Source organism: Vigna radiata, chromosome 2 (genome assembly GCF_000741045.1).
Source record: "Vigna radiata var. radiata cultivar VC1973A chromosome 2, Vradiata_ver6, whole genome shotgun sequence".
NCBI lineage: Eukaryota > Viridiplantae > Streptophyta > Magnoliopsida > Fabales > Fabaceae > Vigna > Vigna radiata.
Genome location: NC_028352.1, coordinates 9,341,140 through 9,365,147, shown reverse-complemented (window position 1 = coordinate 9,365,147; position 24,008 = coordinate 9,341,140). Strand labels below are relative to the sequence as shown.

Below are 24,008 nucleotides of genomic sequence, written 5' to 3'. Positions count from 1 at the left end.
GAAGGTTATCGAAAATAAGTCAAAATGGAACCACGATGGAGATAACTTTAGCTAACTAGCCAAGTAGAATATTCAAAGTATAAACTGAATATTAAATTATTTTAGATGTTAAGTAGTAGCGTTTACAATTCCAGTTCGGAAAAAAAAAATATGGAAAACTCGTTTTTTTTTTCTTTTTTTTACTAAGAAAACATAGTTTCCTAATATAGAAAAGTTGAATTTGATCGGAATAAAATTTAATTTAATAATAATAATATTTTATTTTAAATCTTTTATAACTAAAGGTAAAATGATAATAATTTAATTTTATTAATTAACTTTTTTTAATTTATTAAACTCATAAAATTTCTCACTAACTCTTATGTTTTCTTTTTCATTTCTTACTATTTTTTCTTAATGTAAATAATTTCACTTTGCTATTAAATTCATACAAATTCACTTTTCTAAAACTTCAAATAGGCCAAGAATTATAATTAAGGATGACAATAAAACAGGAGTTTGACTGTCTCGTTCTCATTAAATATTCTTCATCAAATATAAAAACTTTTGTGATATCTATCAAAAGCCGATATACATATACATTTATTGTTTCAAATATTAATTAATTTTTTAAATTTCCTAATAAACTAAAAATGTATTTTATTAATATAAAACAAAATATGAATAAGAATGGAAACAAACATAATGGCAAAACGGATAGATATTTCTACATTTAATTTTAAAAATTAAACTGTTTCGATAAGGGTTCGAGGATAACTATTATCTCTTAATCTCTTAACTTCACTCCCCGATCTTTCACTCCGAACTTTTCATCGATGAGCCTTCAAATTGGTGGTGGACTTGCAGAAAAGACGCTTAAGTCAGCAATCTAGCTTTTTGTGTATTCTGAGTAAAAGTAGGAATAAGATAATCTTACCTAATCATTAATCTTGTATTTACATGTCTCACCATTGTCCAGCTCATTAATCCTTCATTCATATAATTTGTCAATCTTCCATAAATACCATATATTTTCCCTTGATACGACCATTAAGTATATTAATTAGCCATTAATAACATCCGTTTTACCTGATTCACGACAACTAGAATACCAGTGGGTAGGGCTGGGCAAAAATAATTTATCTGTACTATACTATAGAATTAATTGTACTATATTATACTTAAAAAAAGCTTATCCACTTTTACTAAAAGTTTACTATACTAAATAACAGTTTCGATTCAGTTAGCTATGAAAATTGGATCTACTCTTTTCTCTTTTCTAGTTTCCGTTCAACTGCTTCATCTTGTTAAGAAAAAGTTATTTAATAATAAAATATTAATAAAAGAAACCATTCACATAAAAAAATAATAATTAATTTTTTAAGACAAAATTTTTTTATCACAAATTTTTATATTTTTTTATCAATAAACATATATTACTTTTTAAGTAATATTATTTTAAGTAATAAAAGTAAAATATAATTTTATAAAATTTAATTTTAAAAAATGATTAAGTAACATAAACCATAAAAGAAAAAAAAAGACTATATAAAAAAAATAATACTTTAAATATATTATATTCTTTAACATATTATTAAATATGTAAAAATATGTTAAAAAAAATTTAATGATATTAAAATGTGTGTAAGGACACACACTAAAATAACTATTTATTTTAAAAATCAACTTGCTTTAAAATAAATGTCAATATTATTATTTTTAAAAGGTAGTATTTTACAGACTAAAACTAAAATATATTTTTTAACATTAAATTTTATTAAATGACTATATAATGAAATATCATTAAAAAAAACAATAATATAGCAAAAATAATTAATATTATAGAAATATCAAATGACAAAAAAATTAACAAAAGTTTATTAAGAATAACTTTTCTAGTATCACCTTTTATTATATTATAATAATTAATAAATATTAGTTTAATTTTTACATAATAAAATATAAATAATAAATAATTGATTAATAAAACAATTTTATGAGACAACAAAATAAATATAAGTAAAAAATTATTTTAAAATAAAATAAATAGATGAAAAGATAAAATAAATTATATACACATATAAATACGAAAATATATAAATAAAAATTAAAAAAATAAATATAAAAGTAGAATTGTATTCATGACAAAATAAATATAAATAAAATAAAATAAAATAAATAAAATAATTTCCATACACATATAATAATAAAAGAAATATAATAATATCAAATAATTAAAAAATTAATTTGTAAGACACTTGTGAATAAAATAAAATAAATATTAAAATAATTTCAATTAAAAAGAACATGTATTGTTATAATGTTCAGTTTAAAAACTAGCACAATTCAGTTTAAAATTAGTATAGTTAGTAGTTCAATTCAGTTTATATTATAGTTTAGTACAATTTAATATAGTTCAGTTCAATCCAGTTTGATAAAACAAAAAAGAGTTCAGCTTGTCTGAATTATTTTACAGTTCAGTTTAGACAAATTAATTTTAATTTAGTACAAATTTTAGTAGTACAGTGCAGTTCAGTTCTATTTGTCCACCCCTAATGGAAACATAGGGATGTTGGTATGCTATTGTGGTTGTGTGTGGCATATGTGTTTACGTGGCAGGATTTGCATGGTCTTAGGGTCCTCTAAGAGTGTTGGTTCCAAGTGAGACTTTTTCACTTTAAGTGCGTTCAACTGTACAAAGTATCAATGTCTCTTTGAATATGATGTTCACCTTTGTCATTGCACAAAATTTTCACCACCATGCATTGTCACATGCTCATTATAATGAACACATTCATTTACAAGCTTCTACTAGAGACCAAGAGCGTTTCTATTGAAGAAATGCATGTTATGTGATAGAGTTATCCTTATTGGAATAATTTTGTTAAACCAATTGATGTCACTATTAGTGATTAGTGTTATGAGACTATTCTTATACTTTATTTATTAGTGATTAGTGTTAGGAGACTATTCTTATACTTTATTTTTTTTTCTGTAATATAAACTATTTTTAATAGTTTAGTAGGAAATATGTATTTTTTTAGTTCAAAATTTTCAATCGTGGAACCTTTTAGTTGTTCATTTGAATTGTTAGCCTTTATATACTAATTTTTTTTAATTATTGTCTTATTTTTTTGAAAAATAGGAACAGATAAAAGTATATTTATATATAAAAGAGAGAAGCAGACCTTATCATACTTAATACTATAAAATTCTTTTGAGTTAAAATAATTTCTTAATTAATTTTAGTGAATATTATGAGTTAAGGTAACACACAAGTTATAGAATGAAAACATAATCACAATTGAAAATAAGGAAAGTTTGAGTCTAAATTATCAAAAGAGTGAAATAGATTGAAAATTTTGTTCTTGAATTTGACACCGTCGTGCATTTTGACGAAGATTTTACGTAAATGAAAAAAAGAGAGTATAGGACTAGAATTAATTCTGAAATTTTAAAAGGTAAAGTCACATGATATTTCCTCACAACAAAAGTTACTTTGCAATTTAATATCAATTGGTCTCAAGATGAATGTTAAATTACGAATTAACATACGTTGGATTAATTTTAACCGTTAAAATTTATATATAATTTGTATTAGATTATTTTAATCGTAACAATTTATTCCTTTTCTTTGAACAATGTGATCTTTTTAGAAGTATGAGCTCCAGTAGAAAGCCTATAGACACCGGTGTGATTGTTTTTTGGAGGTTACGACGATTATCTGAGTAGATAAATATTATTATTGTTATATAAATAGGAATATGATCCAAAAACATGTAGACAAATGATATGTTAGGTATAAACTTGTAAATAATGGATTTTTAAAAAAGTAAATAATTATACTTACTTTAAATATAAATTTTGTTTTTAAATCTGTGGACCCGACGTCTATAATCGTGTATATAGTCTATCAGGTATTTGACACTCCATTATCTAAAGTTATTGATCATTCATTTTAGCACTTGGACTATATTCTTTACATGGACATCCCTAACAAGATTCTCATTTTCTAGATGTCACNAATACTTNAAATTATAATCATTTAAATTTTCATAAATATATTGTCTTTTTTCTACTTCTTCTATTCAAATAATTTCTTATACTTTTACAATAATGAACTTGTGAAACTAGAACTATCAAGAGAGAGTCTTTGAGTCTTCAAAAACACTAGTACCACTACCCTTGGTCACAAGTAAGGTAACCTCTAACTTCTAATTTTCTTCCAATTTGAACATACTACTTGTTATTCCTCACTAGCTAAAAACGACAATTATCAAATGGTAAATACGTACTGAAAATAATATATCCTTCAAGGATCAACATCTTAATTCCACTTAAAATGTATGTCCTTCAACAACAAAACAACTAAACATATATAATGTTACATCGAAACAATTATTGACATAATAATAATATCAAACACTAAAGAGACAATTCCAAAATCTAGGACCAAAACATTCAATGTAAATAAATATAATACACTAAAAACCAAACATATGTTCATAATAAAATTAACCATAATATGGAGACAATCATTCAAAACATGTCGTATACAATAAATCATATAACTATCATCAACTCACTCACTAGTGAAAACATTTAGAATTAAGGTAGAAAATAATATAGGTTTAGTTATGAGTGGTGCACCCTCATCACTAACTCTCGGTTATTTCTTTCTTAGTATTATTGTTTTCATTGACTAAATAAGCTAAATTAGACTTACAACATAATCGTTAAGACAAACACACAATCAAGATACAAAAAATATAACACCTCACTTCCCACTGTTCATCTAAGGTTCAAACTGCTCTAATACCAAAATTCTTTTGTTGGTAGACATGTTTTCTTAAAGTTACACCATTAACAAGTGTGGGATCTTACATTTGGTGTTTTCACCTAAGAAATTAAGAAGATGATAAATTAATTATATCTTAGTTATTCCTTCTTAAACCAATTTTGGAGGAAAATATTTTTTCTAGTGGAGAATGCTGTGAGAACCCCAAAATTATTTTTTCAAAAGACCCTTTTCTTCTTTCTTGTTCTCCACAAAAGCTTTTCTTTCTCTCCCAAAATTTAGAATTAGCTTCCATTCTTTTTTTTTAAGAATTAACACTACTTGAGTAATCTACTGATAATTATCATTATCATGTTTTTTTTATTTTATTTATTTATTGTTTTATTTTTATTTTTATTATTATCTTTTAAAGAATTAAAGTTTTATTAAATAATTTTATAAAATATAAGTATTTGGTTTATAATTTCGTAAATAAGTGAAAATCACTAAAGATCAGAGAATATATCAACAAAATCAGTTATTAATAGAGTTAGTTACTTCAAATGCAAAATCAAGTACAAATTCTAGACCTAACTTAAGAGTTGTGAGTTTAGTAAAGTTTATAAATAGAAGACCTTACACTCTTTAAATTCTTGGGTAGAAACTCATTCTAGAGGCTAGAGATATTTCTAATTATTCTTTTCTAGTGTTTAAAATGTATAGGAGTAACTAACTCCTTTATTCGCAGTTGATGTTGTTTAGGGGGGAGAGCAAAGTTAGACAAACTTTAACAAGTAAGGGAAGCAAATTTCATGTTTTAAATCTAGTGTTTTATTTTTGAACAGATATTAATTGGTCGAGTGATTGTTGTGTTTGAATGTTGCTATAAAATTGAAAATTTCTTAATAGAAGTATAAGTTTAATGCATAATATTTGTAGTGGTGATATCTTCCTTGGTCTAGAGAAAGTTAAGAATATGTGAGAGGAAGAGACTTTTGGGTTTGTACTATTAAGTTCCCAAGTGGGGTGAAACTACCGGTTTGGATATGTTGAGTCATGATTGATTTTATGTTATGAAATTGGTATTAAAGTAGTCATGGAAGAGTTAGATGAGTAGAAACTTCATTGATTGAATGTGTTTTTTGTGATTGCATGATGATTATACTTACAATTTTATTATTATACGAAGGGTAATGGTTAAAGAGAGTAGAAGCATAGATAACCAAAATATAAAGATATGAGGAATTGAATTATTAAGAAATACGAAGTTTATTAGGGTATTTATTGTTGAGAAATTTATGAATTTATTGTGGATTTGTTTGATTTTGGTTAGATAAACATGTGATTTTGAAAATTTGTTTGATTGATGAATTAATTAGGAACATGGATACACCTGTTACCTTTTCCAGTAATCAATTACACGTTGAGTGTAATTGATTACAAACTTAGGCTTTTAAAGATTTTAGGGAATTTTAAAGATTTTATGTTAGAGAAACTTATGATTCTTTCATACCTTAGTTTGAAATGATGATCAAATTGAGTTTTGTTCGTCGATGTATGCTTGTTTGAAAATTTTGGTTATGATATAGTAATTTAAATTAGTTATTTTCAAGAGAGAAATACCAATCTAGGGTTAGTCAAAGTGTATTGAAAGAGATTTGTTGTATGACTCTCTAACTCACATAGAGGAAATAATTAGGTGGTGAGAGTTGAAAGAGGTTTCACTTGACAAATAGTATGATATGAAAGAGGATTATACTTAAGGAGTTAAGAAAGTTAACTCTGTCATGACTAGACAAGATACCCGAGTTTCACTTGATAATAAGTTGTAAGAAATAATGAGTTGAAGATAAGTATGATAGGTGTAAAGTCTTATGAGTCCATTATGGGAAAATAAGAAGGACTAAGTTAAGGATTGATTTTTAGCAAAGATTTGTTTTGATAATCTTATTATAAGTTATTATTGATTTCATATTAAGCTTCTTCTTTTAAATACATTATCTGAGTTTTTATGTTGGTCTTTAAAGAGAATATTCATTGAGTGAGTATTTCTATAGTAATACATGGAAAAATGAGACAAGATGATTCAAGAGCTTATTTTTTATTATATATTTTGATTAATTTGATATATTACTATTTGTAGTATATTATTTCTTATCATTTCTTGCATTAGCTTACTATTGTGTTTGTGTATCTCTTGTTTTTTTTTTCTAATACGATAATAATATATTTTTATACGGAATTAGTGGTAAGAGCTGAGGGTGACAGTAACATAAGTAAGAACAAAAAACTGAAAGATTAGTACAAAAATATCTTAGAAAATTCGTTTAACATTTTTAACATATTTTATTAAGTTTCTATTTTATTTTTTGAAGTATTTATGAATTTATTTTAAATATATTTTGAATGTAATAATTTTATGATGTTAAAAATAAGAATAAGTTTTAAATGTTCTCATAATTTAGAATATATAAAATTTTTATATGATACTTGAATTGAAATTTTAATAATATATATCAATATTTATTGTTAACAAGTGTATGTAGAATAAGCAAGAAAATGATTAAGATTTTAATGTATTATTTATTTTATTGAACTAGTTTTATCAATTTTGACCCCTGATTTTATATAGGACCAATTTTATTTCTTAATTGAATTAGATAAGAGATATTCTTCTTAACAATCATTAGTACATTAAATAGATATTGTATCGACAATTTCAAACATATTAGATTACTTTTGAAATCGATATTGTATATATTGATGTAATATTTGAAACACATATTACATTAATTAAACAATCGATGTAAATATTAAAATATCACATCGGTTAAATCAAAATTGATTTAATAGTGAAATTTTTTTTAAAGTGGAAGAAGTAAATACATTACTTAAGTGACGTAATAAGTGTTGCCGAATTAAAAAAAAAAAAGCAAACAACAAATATTAGATAAATGTAAACTTAACCGATAAATAGTATATTACATGGGTGGGTTAAGTACACAACCTATGTAATATCTATTATTTTTTGTTAAAAAAATCAACAATTTTTTTAGCATACTATAATATGTAAATTACACGAATTTCATATTACAAAAAATTAAAATATTTAATGTTTTGAAGTAGTAAAAGTAATACTTAAATATCAAAATTTCTCCTAATGTACAATAAAATATTAAAGAGTGTGAAAATTATTATACTAGAGACTATGAAAACTATACAATACTTAAACATCCAAATAAAATATTGGTAAAGGCTATATGCAAAAATTATCTTACTCATTCCATACAAACTTTTCTAGGAGTATATGTTTCCAATTATTTAACACTCTAAACAAAATTTATAATGAAAAGTATATATATATATTATATATATATATATAATATGCTACATAGCATATATAAAAAACATAATTTAATTACGAAATTGCCACCGTATAATATTATGTTACGGTTCCTGATAAACTATGACATAATGAACGCTATAAAAGATTTTTTTTTTCTAGTAACACATACACAGTCGTCTAATATAAAATATATCTATTGTCTATTAAAAGAGAGACATCCACTTATGATAATGACAAACCAGATGAAAACTAAAAAAATGCCCTAAATCCAAAATATTTTTCCTTTTTCAAAAGATGTAAAATAGACATCTTCTTAATAGATCTATTTTAATAATTTTATTTTATTACTATGGCTTCTAGTTTATGAATAAAATAAATTTATTTTCTTTATACAAGTTCTTACAAAAATGTCCAACAAATTAATTGTCATTTCATCATTCTACCTTCATACCTACTCATAATTATAATATTCTCCCACCCTCGTAACTACTGGTTGAATTTAAATTCGTATTTGGAGACCAAGTGCGTTCTAGTTTTTTATTTTCTCATTGTTTTTGCTGCATAAGATACCGCTTTAACATTTTTTTAATATCATTTACATATCATTAATCTAAAATTATTTTATAATTAATAATAATAATCATAAATATTATCGTGAATCAATCACATAAACACATAAATAATATTCAAACATTATTAAAAAGATTGATGTCTAACTATCATTATCTTTTTTAATAATATTTAGTAAAAACTATATTATAAGTAAAAACAAGGTAAAACCCCTTCAAAGGTCCTTGTTTTCGTAACTTTTTCCCAGTTCAATCCCTGTTTAATTTTTTTTCCCAATTTGATCCTTACTAGTGTATAATTGACTCAATTGAGCCATCGTCGTTAATTCAAGTTAACCCTGTTAATTTTTTTGAATCTGTGAGTGTGACGTGGTTACTGTTGAGTACGTGGCTTCCATCTAAATGTCTACTGTGCACTTTTTTGTTACGTGTCAGCTTCTTAATAAAAGAAATTAAAAAATGGGGTGTGTTATATGGATTGGGAATTAGGGTTCCGTTTTCAGAGAAGGATTTTGGGTTTTCAAATTGGGAAGAGAGTGTGAAGCGTAGTGAATGAGAAGCATTCGAAGTCCATTGTGAGGAGGGAAATTAGGGCATTTGAGCTGTTTCACTTGTTTAAGGGTTGCATTTTGGAGCTTCGAGGGGAATCGCGAAGACCAAAAACGCATTTCGTAAGCGGTGGTGGGGTTGATCTTCTTTCCAGGTTAGTACACGTTCCATACATAGACATCAATATAATATTCGGTGGATGTTGTTTGTATATGGTGAAGCTTTTCGAATGTGGGGTTGGGGTGTCGTGCCAAAGGGTTGCACNCGNTTGTGGTCCCAACTGTCCCCATAGTTAAATATCCTTATCTACTGTCATTTTCAGCTCATTAAAGTTTTAATATTTGTCTTTTTACGTTTAATTATAGGTGTAGAATATTTTTCATTATCTTCTCTGTCATGGACGATGATATACAGCTTGTGATTCACCATGGGGGGAAANTGGTGAACGAAGGGTGCCTAAAGTACGTAGGGGATAGTAATACTATGTTTTTTGACCCTGACAAGTGGAGTTACTTTGTAGTATGTAGTGTAGTTAAAGCACTTGGGTATAATGGATTTAAGGAATTATGGTATTCTGTCGGATGTGGTCCTGTTTTGGATAATAAGCTAGAACCTTTGATTGACGACGTAGGAGCCATGCACATGGTTAATTTATCTAAGTTAAATGGAGAGGTTCATTTGTATGTTGTTCACCTTGTGTCTGAAGCTGATGTGATTCAGATGATTGACTACAATGTTGATGAAGGGGGTGAGGATGTTGAAGCTGAGATCCATGAGGGTGATGATGTTGAACCTGAGATTCATGAGGGTGATGAAGGGGGTGATGATGTTGAACCTCAGATTCATGAGGATGATGAAGGGGGTGATGATGTTCAACCTAAGATGCATGAGGGTGATGAAGGAGGTGAGGATGTTGAAACTCAAATGAATGAGGGTGATAAAGGAGGTGNGGATGTTCAAGCAGAAATCAATGAGGGTGATAATGGAGGTGAGAATGTTCAAGCTGAAATCAATGAGGGTGATAAAGGAGGTGAGGATGTTCAAGCTGAAACAAATGATGTTGTCGAGGGTAACATAGAAGTAGAAGTTGATGAATGGTGTTCATCGAATGGAGATATTGGTGAAGTTAGTGGTATGGATGGTTTAGTAGATTGCAATATCCATTGTGAATACCGAGGTGATGATACTTGTTTTAATGTGGATGTTGAACGCAATGTGTTGTCTGATACAGAGTTGGAAGATGAAGACATTAATGATACCTCTTTATTCAATGATGAGTGGGAATCAGAGGACCTAAGTTCTCCTGAGATAAGTGATAAAAAAAGTGATCAGGAAGAGGTTGTAGAGGGATATGGGAAATTTATTACATTCAATATGCCAAAGAATATGATGGATTTCAAGTGGGAGGTCGGAACATATTATGGGGAAAAAAAAGAAATCATGGATGGCATCAAAACATATGCACTACAGAATGGAAGAAATCTGAAATTTTTGAAAAATGATAAGAAGAGAATAAGGCTTGAGTGTGTTGGATCAAAAGGATCATGTCCTTGGATGGCTTATTTTGCTTACATGGAGGCAGTACATACTTGGCAGTTGAGGACTGTGGTGGACACACACACACACATGCAGTAGGGAGCACAAGTTAGGTGTGTTCAATTCCAAATGGCTAAGTAAAAAACTCGAAAAAACAGTGAGGGAGAATCCAAATGTTAAGGACAATGATATTATAAATAAAATAAGTAGGAAATGGAACATAGCTGTATCTAAAAATATGGCTTATAGGGCAAAAGCGTATGCTTCAGATGAAGTTGAAGGATCCTTCACAATGCAATATCTTAGACTATATGATTATGGTCATGAGTTATTGGCAAGAAACCCAGGGTCCACTGTCAAGGTTGCAGTTGAAGAAAATGATGGAAAACCCGTGTTTTTGAGGTTCTATGCATGTTTCAAGGCATGCAAAAATAGTTTTCTCTTATGTCGTCCAATAATTGGCCTTGATGGATGCTTTTTAAAAGGTAGATACCGTGGAGGGCTATTAACTGCTGTTGCTCGAGATGCAAATGATCAAATGATGCCTCTCGCATATGCCATAGTTGAGGTTGAGAATAAAGACACTTGGTCATGGTTTATGGAGCTACTCATTGAAGACTTAGGTGGAACTGAGGTTTGTTCTTCACTGACATTGATATCTGATCAACAAAAGGTATGTTTTTAGTCTTATAAATGTTTCTTTTTTGATGATGGATCACGTAATAATGCATATGTATGTTACCTGTAATTACAGGGTCTGTTACCAGCTGTGCAAAATCTCTTACCTGGAGTATCTCACAGATTTTGTGTAAGGCATTTGTATGCCAATTTCAGAAAAAAGTTCCCAGGAAAGAACCTCAAAAAGCTTATGTGGAGGGCAGCAACAGCAACCCACCCACAGAAATGGGAGAGTGAAATGAGAAGTATCCGAGAGGTCAATGAGGAAGCATTTCGACATTTGGTAGCTATTCCTCCAAGGTCTGAAGTCTTAACTTTAAATTTATTTCAGTTTGTCATTATTTTAAGCTACTCCTTATATGGCTGACATGTGCAATNCCTTAGGTTTTGGTCCAGATCTCGGTTCACAAGCACAACTCAATGTGATACCTTAGTGAATAACATGTCAGAAGCCTTCAACAGTGTCTCGACAAAACCTATTGTTACAATGTTGAAGGAGATTCGACTTTACATGATGAAAAGATAGTGCCACGTAAATAAAATATGCATAGTAGACACTTTGATGCTTGCCACGTAATTTAAAAAATGCACACGTAATTTAAAAAATGCACAGTAGACTCATAGTATAGGGAAATTTTAACGGGGTTAACTTGAATTAACGACGATGGCTCAATTGAATCAATTATACACTATTAAGGATCAAATTGGGAAAAAAATTAAACAAGGATTGAACTGGGAAAAAGTTACGAAAACAGAGACCTTTGAAGGAGTTTTACCTAAAAACAAAGAGATAGAACAACACAAATTTTTTAAAAGTCACATACTCACCTCTATTATATTGATGAAAATTTATTAAAAGTTATAAAGATTAATGAGTATCACTATTCACTTAATAAAATTTTCTCTTAATTTTAAATCTAAATAAAATTTAATCGATAAAAAAAAAATGTAATAGCAGTTATTCTAATCATAAAAACTGAAAGTGAGCAAGACAAAAAACAAACCATAATTGTTTCGAAGTGGGAACCAAGGCTGTCATATGATGTGATACTGAATACTAATACGGTATCATGCATTCGAGGTATGGTGAATCCAAACAATATATAACACCGTTTTCTTGAAAATTAAAGATAAAGTTCAAAATATCCATTAAAAATAATCAAATAATTAGCAATATAATTTTTGTCATCAGTCACGTCACACCTAATTAATTCAACAATAAAGGGGTAGAAGAAAAAAATTAAAAGCCTTTGATTTTTCAACTTTGTAGTTATTACTGCCGACACAAATAAATATAATAACAATAATTAATATTTTAAATAATAAATATAAATTAAGTTTTGGATTTCCTAATTACTATAGAAATTAAAACAAAATTTCGAAACAGAACAATTGTAGTATGTGTAACTGAAACGCATAGGAATAAAATATTGGGAAATCCGAAATCAAACTCAAACGAACCAACTTTGGTTTGGTTTCACACTTTGAGATTTCACGACTCGTTCTCCGGTCCGATCGCTCCCTTTTTCTCTAACCCAATAGCAATCAACAATAATCCTCTTTCGTAATTCATTATTTTATAGGTGAACAACCATTTTCTCTATCCTATACTCACTTTTTCTGTTATTTTACAATCAATTTGTTGTTGTTGATGATTATGGTTTATTTAATTTAATTTCTGATCCTTAATTCTATTCCCCGAATCCCATTTTACCTGCTTGATTAAATCTTAAATCTTGATTACTTCCCCTAATTTGGTGATTTCTGTGCAAACTGATCCAGAGAAGAGAAACTGATGAGAGATGTTGAGCATTTTGCATCTGATGAAATGCATTGAGGATTCTGGAGTGATTTCTGAGGTTTCTTCCAAAATTGCTATTGAATTGAATTGAAGGATTTTAGAACAGGATTTTGTTTTGTTGGTTTTTGTTTATGTTGGTTTTGTTTTTTATTCTGGTGTTGGTTGGTTCTTGTGAACACAATACACGAGACAAAGGTTGTTTGATAGATATAGCGTTGTGAGGGGTTTCCAAGTTGGGAATTGCAGCATCATGGACCAGCTTCCTGTAGAAGTGATTGGGAACATTCTGTCTCACTTGAGGGCTGCACGCGATGTGGTGATAGCCTCTGCAACATGCAGGAAATGGCGACAAGCGTGCTGCAAACACCTTCATACCCTCTCCTTCAGCTCCAAAGATTGGCCCATTTATCGAGATTTGACGACTACCCGTCTCGAGATTTTGATCACACAAACCATTTTTCAGACCTCAGGGTTGCAGGCTCTCTCCATTTTGATGGAAGATGTGGATGAATTCTCGGCATCAACGGTTACTGCTTGGCTCTTGTACACCAGGGAAACTTTGAGGCAATTGCATTATAATGTCAAGACTATGCCTAATGTTAACATTCTTGAAATATGTGGCAGGCACAAGCTGGAAATACTAGATCTTGCTCATAACTCCATAGTGGGGGTTGAGCCTAATTATCAGCGATTCCCTTGCTTGAAGTCTCTTTCCCTGAGTTATGTCAGTATATCTGCATTGGATCTGAATCTTCTGGTATATGCATGTCCGAAGATTGAAGCTTTGGAGCTTGTGAATCCTGAGATTGCAATGTCTGATGCACAGGTGACTGTTGAATTGAGTAGTTCAACGCTGAAGAGGGTGTATGTAGAATCAATCAGTTTGGACAAGTTTATATTGGAGGCTGACGGGCTTGAGACCTTGCACTTGAAAGATTGTGCTCTTGAGTTCTTTGAACTTGTTGGCAAGGGGGCCTTGAAGCATTTTAAGATTGATGATGTTAGTGTTATACATCTTGATATTGGCGACACAGTTGAGGATCTTGAGACAGTGGATATCAGCAACTTCACAATTATATGGCCAAAGTTTTACCAGATGATTTCGAGATCATCAAACCTGAAGAGGCTTCGCCTTTGGGACGTGATGTTTGACGACGAGGATGAGGTTGTGGATATGGAAACAATTGCAACTTGCTTTCCTTATCTGAGCCATTTATCTCTGAGTTATGATGTGAGATATGGAGTTCTTCACTATGGTTTACAAGGCTCTTCCTATCTAGAGAATGTTCTTGTCTTGGAGCTTGGTTGGACTGTGATCAATGATCTGTTCTCCCATTGGGTTGAGGGGCTGCTTAAGCGATGTCCCAATCTCAAGAAATTGGTCATTCATGGAGTTGTTTCTGAGGCAAAGTCTCATGAAGAATGTCAGATCTTAGCCAGTTTCACCACAGCAATGGTTGACATGATGAGGAGATACATACATGTAGATCCACATTTTAAGTATGAATAGGATTTTTGTTAAATACCTTCATGCTTTCCATTAAGTCTAATTGCGTAGGCATATTTGCAGGTAACTCGTTCAATTCAAAAAGTTTATACTCAACTTTTAACTTGTTTGAAATCTTCTGAAATTTGGGTGACTGACCAACAAAGACAGCTTACGATAGAGATTCAAAACTTGGATCACTTCTTAGTAAACAAAATGGCCATGAACTAATCTGGAAATTTTACACTTTCATTTCTGTTCTGGGAATTCTGATCTTATAATTAAGACTGTAAAAGTAAAACATGAAGCATTGTGACAGATTCAATTTTTTAGAGAAGAGAGTTGATAGTATAGCTGGCCTTCAGTATCATTCAAAGTATTTTTCTTAGGAGTTTCATGTTTTTTTGTTTCTCTTCTATTTAGATCTATTCTCTTAGGAGTTTCCTACCTCAACTGACTATTCAGTAGTCTGATCTATGTCACATATGGAAAACAATTTTCTCATATATAATATATATGAGCTGCAATTAGGAACATGTTTATTACTGTGACATATTCATAGTTTCTATGTTCTGTTCTTCCATATTTATGTCAGATGGTTTTCTGCCTACACTTGTCAGCAAATCCTCAGGTTGCAGTTAGTGACTCTAATCATTCATACCTTGCAAAACATGTAGTCTGTGTTTGGCATGATTTACACTGAGTGGAGAGATGATAACTGTTTATTAATATGACAACCAATCAACTAGATGATGAATTGGTGTCAAATAGTGCTGAAGTGGTGATAACATGAAACTATGAAACATTGTTTCAGTAGGTACTCAGCTAACATGTAGAGGAATGTAAAACATATGTTCTAAACAACCTTAAACACCACCATACCTACTCATCTAGGTCCTTACCAAACTTATTATTCTCCTACATCATTTTCTATTTTACCTATGAAACTCTTCACAACCACATGAATGACACACTTAACACCTATGTTCCAACTGTGACGAAAATTTTGTCCCTAGATGAGGAAACTCAATGACCCTTATCCTCATTCACTTTCAACTTTCATCTCTAGATCTTAAAAGCTAACATTCCCCACAATACTCAAATTTCAATTCCTTATAAGAACCTCCTTGTCTCAATCCTTACTGATTCAAACAATTCTCATAATTTTATACTTAATTTTACAGGAAAAAAAAAAAACCTGCTCAGAAACTAATTTCTGGACGGTATATGTTTTTGGGAAATTGGTAGATGTTCTACAAATTATTTTTCAAAATATGTTAAATACATTCTATAAACTAATTTTTGGAAGCTATTTTTAGGTATTTATACGTGTCCTAGAAATACATTTTCAGGGTACATTTATACATTTCTAAAATACTGAAGTTTTTGGAACATATTTAACATTTCTAATATAAAAAATGTAAAAAATTTATTAACCTTGACAGACTAAATGGAGAAGGAAGAGCGAAAGTGAAAGGCCATCTTATTCGTACCTTTTTTTTTCCCATTCTCACTCCTTAGTTTTCTTTCAACTTACCAATTTTACCCTTTCGTCTAACCTAACTGGATTGCATTTTTATGGGTTAAATTAAACTATTAAGATATATTAATTCTTTTATAGTTATCTATTTGATGATTTTATTAAAACTATTTGAGGATTTTCTTTTATTTACACATTTAAATTTAGGGTGTTACTCTCTACACCTCCCCAAGTAGGACCTGTAACATCAAATTTATAGACATATTTCCATTTAATTATGTCACTTTAAAAATGTATAGTTGAAAATTTATTTCTTACACATACAACATTTTATTTTAATATAAAATAAAATTATTTAATTTAAATTAAAATGAATTTATTTTAAATTTTGGTAAAATTATTTTAATATTTATTAAACATTTTATATTTGATTAAATATAAAATGAATTTAATAATATTTAAGTAGACGTAAAATTTAAATTATAAATTAATTTTATGAAGTTGATTTAAGTTTTTACATGATCACAACACAAATAATAAACATTTTAAAATTAAATTAAAATAAATAAATTGTATTCACTTAAAAACTTAATTTTATTTATAAAATAAAAATATAATTCATATAAAAATATATAACATATTTTTATATTTTGTAACAATGAAATAGTTAAGATTTTCACTAACTAACGGTATAATATAAAAGACCACAATTGTAACATTCCAAAAATTATATAACATAATACTATATAAGGAGTTAACATATAATAATATTATAGGACAATTATTGGAATTTAAAAAAATAATATTTACAAAGGTTCTAAAAATACTTAAAAATTTAAAACTTTACAAGGAGCATAAGTTTGTTACAAAAGTTTAAACCGAACGAAAGTACAAAGATGAGATGTACCAAACAATTATAACCTTATAAACCGAACGGTTTACAAAAGGTAGACTTATAACTACTAACCAAATAATCCTAAACTAAACTTCGGGGTTTTCGCCTTCCCGTGCTTGTTCTAGTGAACACTCTTCAATTTCTGCTCACATCCACACGATGATCATTGCAAGGGAAAGGAAGACCGAATGGACAAACAAAGACAAGATAGAAGAGTAGGGTAAGCTTATGTAATTTAATTAATCAAAACAATCATATATCAATTCATAGTCAATTATAGCATGCCATCAACATACATATATTTCAAGTAAAGAACAAACACATCATACATACAATGACCAACCACTTGACTCTAACTGTTTGAACTGTATGAATTATGTAGCTACGACATTTGTGCACCCGGATGGTGTACTAGTTGGGATGCTCAACAACTGCCACCCGAGGTTAATCTTCTCTTACATCGCCCAAGTTCACTTATGGACTAGGACCTCCTGCCATTCTCACGCACGAGTTACTTTTCTCTACGTGAGAATGAGTAATCACGAAATATCAGGATAAATGTCAACATAGCATAACCACATTCATACTTTACCATCAGATAATCATCAAGGAGATATTCCTCCTTGGAATACTCTTTCATATCCACATTATTCAATTAATGTTACTCTTTCAAAAATTATCATACTTAACCATTAATACAATCAAACCGAACCGTACAACAAAACTCCTATCTGAACAAGACCGAGAGATATATCATCATTTTTATGAATAAAATCGAACGAAATAACACTCATGGAATAACATGACAAAACGCTATTATCAAGTTATGCACTTTATTTACCCGAACCCTAATAGTTTAAACCGAACACTACAGGCTTAGACCGAACACTAAAGGATTTAGGCCAAACACTTATTCCATTAGATCGATCACTATTAAAAACCGAATACTTATTAACTGACCAATACATTGAAGAAACCGAGAGCTCGGACAAAACTGAGCACTACTAAGACCGTGCGCTGGGATAAGACCGAGCACTACTAAGACTATACATGACCGAGTGTGAGTACTAGACTCCACGCCCCTTTCCTAATACCGAGTGGTCATTAATGGGCAAACCTTCAAAGAGACCAAACCCGGTTATGACCGAGTAAGAGAATAAGACCGAGCGTTCAGCAGTAGACGCTCGTCGTTCTGCATAACTCTAAACTTGTACAAAAATGGATAAATAGGTCCGAGCACTAGAATAATAACACTTACTTACTACTGGGATTAAATATGGTATTGAAAACTTAAATTATATTTTAACTAGGCCGACTACTAGGTAGAACTTAGAATATTATACATCATCCGAACGCTTATTTTCAATTATATATAAGGGAGACTGATTGGTCATTAACTGAAATCCTCTACAAAAGGAGAATCCAGTTAGGACCAAACGCGCCAAAGGAAAACCGAACAGTCACGAATGACTATCGGCGACAATTACAGAATTCTGCAAAATACTGCAGAGTTACGATTAGACCCCATTCTTACCCAGTTCATACCATTTATTAAATATTAACACATACAATATTTCAATATCAACCAAATCATCAACATAGCATCATTAAAATCATACAATCATTCATAACAAAGAATCTTAATTAAATTACAAGCTTCCCTTACCTTTTTAGCAGAACAGTTGCTTAATCAATAGAAGAATGCGTTACCTAAAACACCAACCTTTTCTAGAATATATATAACTCACCGAACAAGGGAACAAATTAACCAAAAGACCAAAACATGATTAAGATTATGTGAAGATGAAATTGATGAACATATGCAACTAGAAGTTTGGCTTGCATGTGTTCGAAAACAGGTTGCTTAGGGAGAGAACCAACTCAGAACAACCACTTGATCGATGCAAATGAAAGAGCTTGGCACCAAGAAGACTCAGGCGTAATCTGATTAATGATAGGAGAAATAAAAAGATAAGAATTTATAGAGAAAAAGAAGAAGAATACTAGAAAGAAGGAAGAGGAAATGAAACTTAGAAGGTTTGAAGAGAAACGGAGCATGCAGAAGTGACACGAAAATTTTAAAAGTTTTTCTTATAAATCACTGCCAAAAACTAACCGGCCAATCCGGTCATCACATCTGTCTTTCACTTTCTGAAATTTCAACTTCCCTACGCTGACGACTGGATTCCACCACTATCACAAGAATTTAATACCGTGATCATTAGGTAAGTAAATAAATCATTCTAATATAATTAAATTCCACTTATAAATTCGCATTTTAAGTAGCTTATTAATCTAGTAGATAAAATAAATTACTATATCGATCCGTATTTAGTTTATAAAAAACTCGTGAATAAATCAATCTGTCCGTGTTTCCAAATAGTAAATTGGAAAATGAAAAAGACCAAGTTTAATAGAATTTTTCTTTCATTTGTTAAGATAAAGTATATGAACGTAAAATCCATCAAATAAGCATTTATTAAATTAAAACGTGTCATGTTAAGAAGGAAATACATCATTTTAACATTTTTTTAAGAACTACTTTAATTTATTATTTGAATAAATTTTCAGTTTAAAATATTGATTTTTCAAGTGAGCGAGATAATCCACTAATTCGCATATTAAGTTATCAAAATTCATAAATTTAAAAACAAAATTTATATTTAAAGTAAGTATAATTATTTACTTTTTTTAAAAATCCATTATTTACAAGTTTATACCTAACATATCATCTGTCTATGTGTTTTTGAATCATACTCCTACTCCTATAATAATAATAATATTTATCTACTCAGATAATCGTCGTAACCAAAAAAAAAAATCACTGGTGGCTATAGGCTCTCCACTGGAGCTCATACTTCTAAAAAGATAAAATTGTTCAAAAGAAAGGAATAAATTTTTACGATTAAAATAATCTAATACAAATTATATATAAATTTTTATGGTTAAAATTAACTAACGTATGTTAATTCGTAATTTAACCTTCATTTTGGGACCAATTGATATTAAATTGCAAAGTATTGCATAAAATTTTCATCAAAATGCACGATGGTGTCAAATTGAGGAACAAAATTTTCAATCTATTTCATTCTTTTGATGCTTTAGACTCAAACTTTCCTTCTTTTCAATTGCGATTATGTTTTAATTCTATAACTTGTGTGTTAGCTTAACTCATAATATTCACTAAAATTAATTAAAAAATCAATTTAACTCAAAATAATTTTATAGTATTAAGTATGATAAAGGTCGTTTTTTTTCTTTTTATATATAAATATACTTTTATCTTAATATGTTTCTATGTTTCAAAAAACAAAAAATAAGACAATAATTTTAAAAAATAGTATATAAAACAATTCAAATGAACAACTAAAAGGTTCCACGGTTGAAAAATTTGAACAAAAAAAGTAAATATTTCCTACTAAACTACTAAAAATAGTTTATATTACAAAAAAAAAAAAATAGAAGAATAGTCTCCTAACACTTATAACTAACAGTGACATCAATTGGTTTAACAAACTTCTTTCAATAAGGATGACTTTGCCACATAACATGCATTTCTTAGAAACGCCCTTGGTCTCTGGTAGAAGTTTGTAAATGAATGTGTTCATCATAATGAGCATGCATGCAAAGAAAATGAACAATCCAAACTTCATGTGACAAAGCATGGTGGTGAAAATTTGTGCAATGACAAAGGTGAACATCATGTTCAGAGAGACATTGATACTTTGTGCAGTTGAACGCACTTCAAGCGAAAAAATCTCACTTGGAACCAACCATCCTAGAGGACCCCAAGACCATGTAAATCTGGTTACATGTATCACCGAATTGTAGGTTTCCGTAAAGTTTCCTTGTGGCGCATGCTTCATTCGGGGTTTATGTGAGTTGTGTAGCGTTTAATTGAGATTGAGTTCCCCTTTTTTTTCTTTCATTTGCCAATGAGAAAAGAATATTAATAAATGAATCTAAAAAGCATTGTCTCCTAAACTCTCTTACATGCAAGAGTCTTCTAGACTGAAGGGTAAATAATTCAAAGGTATAAATAGAAAAGGAAATAACATCAAGAAATTCAAACCGCTTGTAATAGAAAAGAATTCAATATATGTTAATTCGCAATTTAATTTTCCTTCTGGATCAACCGATATTAAATTGCAAAATAACTTGTGTTTATGAAGGAATCTCATGTGAATTTACCTTTTAAAATTTCATAAATAATTCTAGCTCTTTCAGCTTTCTTTTTTTTTCATTTGCATAAAATCTTCATCAAAGTGAACGAGGGTGTCAATTTCAGGAAGTTTTTCGACTCTTTTGGTACTTCTTTGAGCTCAAACTTTTCTTTTTCCAATTATAACGATGATTTCATTCTACAACTTGTGTTAGCTTAACTCTTATTTTGTAATATTCACTAAAATTAATTATAAAATTATTTTAACTCAAAAGAATATTTAATAGTAATAAGTATTGGTCACAAGTTCAGAATCGTGAATATTGTGATCAAAACTTNAAATATTCATAAATTTGCTATGGACTCTAAAGGGGATTGGATTAAGGTTTACGTCAATGGCGTTGTGGCTCGATCATGACAGGAATGTGTTCATGGTAGTAGGATTTGAGGTGATATTTGAGGTGAGTATCACTGTGATTAAGGTTCGTTTAAGTTGGTAAAGTATTATAAATTTGTACACTATAAATCTCCCTTTACGATTGACATAGTGGGTCATGCACACTGCATAGTCATGGTAGATATGTCATATGTTAGTGGTTTGAGATTTATTAAATTTGAAGTTTGGAATAAAGAAATTTCGGGATTTAGATTCTTGTTACCAAATTCTTATAATATCATTTTTTTAAGGCCAAAATATATATAAAATTCAATCAATCCCAAACCACCAATATCTACCATGGCTATTTTAGGTTTGCACAAAGTAAAATGACAAGATGTTCTATACTATTGAAGGCAACTTACCACTCTGCCAATATCTACATTGTTGTACCTCTGGTGTTGGTGCCAACATATAGTATTTTTGATAGAACTAGACAAAACTACCATGCCATTATGTAGATATGGTGGTCTGGGATGAATAAACCAATGGAGAAATTGTTGTAGACAAACTCGTGGTCTATGTTATCCACAAGGGTCAGTGAGAGCCCCTTCGTGAATGATGACGGGACTACTTCTCTCATTCTATATATAAATATACTTTTATCTTATTATGTTCCTATTGAAAAAAAAAAATTATTATATAAAAGCTAACAATTCAAATGAACAACTAAAAGGTTCCACACATGCATGCAAATGTTGAAAAATTAGAACTAACAAAATACGTATTTTGTACTAAACTACTAAAAATAGTTTATATTAAAAAAAAGATTAAGTATAATAATAGTCTCTTAACACTCATNACTAATAGTGACATCAATTGGTTTAACAAANTTCTTCCAATAAGGATGACTCTGCCATATAACATGCATTTCTTCAATGGAAATGNCCTTGGTCTCTGGCAGAAGTTTGTAAATGAATGTGTTCATCACAATGCGCAAACATGCAAAGAAAATGAACAATCCAAACTTCATGTGACAAAGCATGGTAGTGAAAATTTGCGCANTGACAAAGGTGAATATCATGTTCACAAAGACATTGATGCTTTGTGCAGTCGGACGCACTTCAAATGGAAAAATCTCACTTGGATCCAACCATCCTAGAGGACTCCAAGACCATGCAAATCCTGCCACGTATACACATATGCCACACACAACCACAATAGCATACCACTTTGGCAACATTTCTACATTTCCATCAAGTCCAAATTTACATGCAATTGCTACGGTTATNAGGATCTACGCAAAGCCAAATCAAAACAAAAAACAATTTAATCACATTATACAAGTAAAATAACACTAAAAGAGTGTTAAGAAAATAGGTTACCTGGCAAATAAACATTTGTATTCCTCCTTCTAAGAAAAGAGTTCGTCTATCGAACTTGTTAACAGTGAATATGGAGACAAGAGTGGCAATTACGTTGCAACCTCCAATGATCATGGCATACATGAGAGAAGCATGAGCTCCAAAACCAATGGTCTTGAACAAAATAGGAGCATAAAAAATAATCACATTTATGCCAGTGAGTTGCTGAAACAAGGGAATGACTATGGCAAATGTAAGTTGGGGTCTGTACTGTCTCTTTAATAAAGAGATCCAAGGGTCTTTCATTGCTCTGGAGCATTCATTTACTATCACAAGATCGTTAAACTCCTCCTCAACATCTGTAGTGTTTTGAATCTCAATAAGTTCCCTCTTAGCCTTCTCATGAAGACCACGTTCAATNAAAAAATTTGGTGATTCTGGAAGATAAANTATNNCTAAANAATAAATACCAAGAGGAAAAATTTCAAAANGTAAGCTATAACGCCACCCTTCTCCATCCTCCTTCTTCGCAGCAATGTAGTTGATGAGATTTGCAACAAAGATGCCAATAGTAGTTACCAATTGGAACATCATATTAAGAACTCTTCTATATTGATATGGAGCAACCTCATTTATATACATGGACAAAGACTNTAAAAAAAGAAAAAACACTTTGTAACATCATGACACATAACATAAGTAATATTTCATATAATGAAAATTAAAGTGTTTCTTTTTTTCATCCTATTAATGTAACCTAACTAATTAAAAATCATGTTAACACATAATTTACCTTCTAAGTTTGTAAATTTAAAAAAATCTTAAACCAATTTGTAATAATGATAGTATGTTATTAACTACAATATATGAAAATGTGAATAAAAGTTTATATAAAAATATATAGATAGTATTACCTGATGAGTAGATCCAATTCCTAAACCAAATAAGACGCGGCTGAGAATTAACGCCCAACGATAGTTAGCTAAACCATGTGATTCAGTAGTATCTGG

The 24,008-nt window shown here is 29.7% G+C and overlaps 3 protein-coding genes across 3 annotated transcripts in view; 2 read left to right on the top strand and 1 right to left on the bottom strand.

Moving 5' to 3' along the window:
- The first annotated feature begins 10,994 nt into the window (after nucleotides 1-10,994).
- On the top strand, nucleotides 10,995-11,801 carry LOC111240670. The gene is made up of 2 exons (XM_022776169.1): nucleotides 10,995-11,429; nucleotides 11,511-11,801. The coding sequence occupies exons 1-2, from the start codon at nucleotides 10,995-10,997 to the stop codon at nucleotides 11,799-11,801; spliced, it is 726 nt and encodes a 241-aa protein (XP_022631890.1).
- A 1,027-nt stretch (nucleotides 11,802-12,828) lies between these two features.
- Nucleotides 12,829-14,983, top strand: LOC106755283 (F-box/LRR-repeat protein At1g67190). The gene is made up of 2 exons (XM_014637401.2): nucleotides 12,829-13,017; nucleotides 13,217-14,983. The coding sequence occupies exon 2, from the start codon at nucleotides 13,486-13,488 to the stop codon at nucleotides 14,743-14,745; it is 1,260 nt and encodes a 419-aa protein (XP_014492887.1). The 5' UTR covers nucleotides 12,829-13,017; nucleotides 13,217-13,485; the 3' UTR covers nucleotides 14,746-14,983.
- A 7,501-nt stretch (nucleotides 14,984-22,484) lies between these two features.
- Nucleotides 22,485-24,008, bottom strand: part of LOC106780003 (sugar transport protein 1-like) — a 6,355-nt gene continuing 4,831 nt past the window's right edge. The window contains exons 2-4 of the mRNA XM_014668239.1: nucleotides 23,913-24,004; nucleotides 23,020-23,649; nucleotides 22,485-22,931 (exon numbers count right to left, since the gene is read on the bottom strand). Coding sequence (XP_014523725.1) covers nucleotides 22,485-22,931; nucleotides 23,020-23,649; nucleotides 23,913-24,004 — 1,169 coding nt within the window. The remainder of the gene's footprint in view (nucleotides 22,932-23,019; nucleotides 23,650-23,912; nucleotides 24,005-24,008) is intronic.

Coding starts and splice junctions, on each gene's coding strand:
- LOC111240670 (XM_022776169.1), top strand. CDS start 10,995: ATGGCTTATAGGGCAAAAGCGTATGCTTCAGATGAAGTTGAAGGATCC. Junction 11,430..11,510: donor TGATATCTGATCAACAAAAG/GTATGTTTTTAG, acceptor CTGTAATTACAG/GGTCTGTTACCAGCTGTGCA.
- LOC106755283 (XM_014637401.2), top strand. CDS start 13,486: ATGGACCAGCTTCCTGTAGAAGTGATTGGGAACATTCTGTCTCACTTG.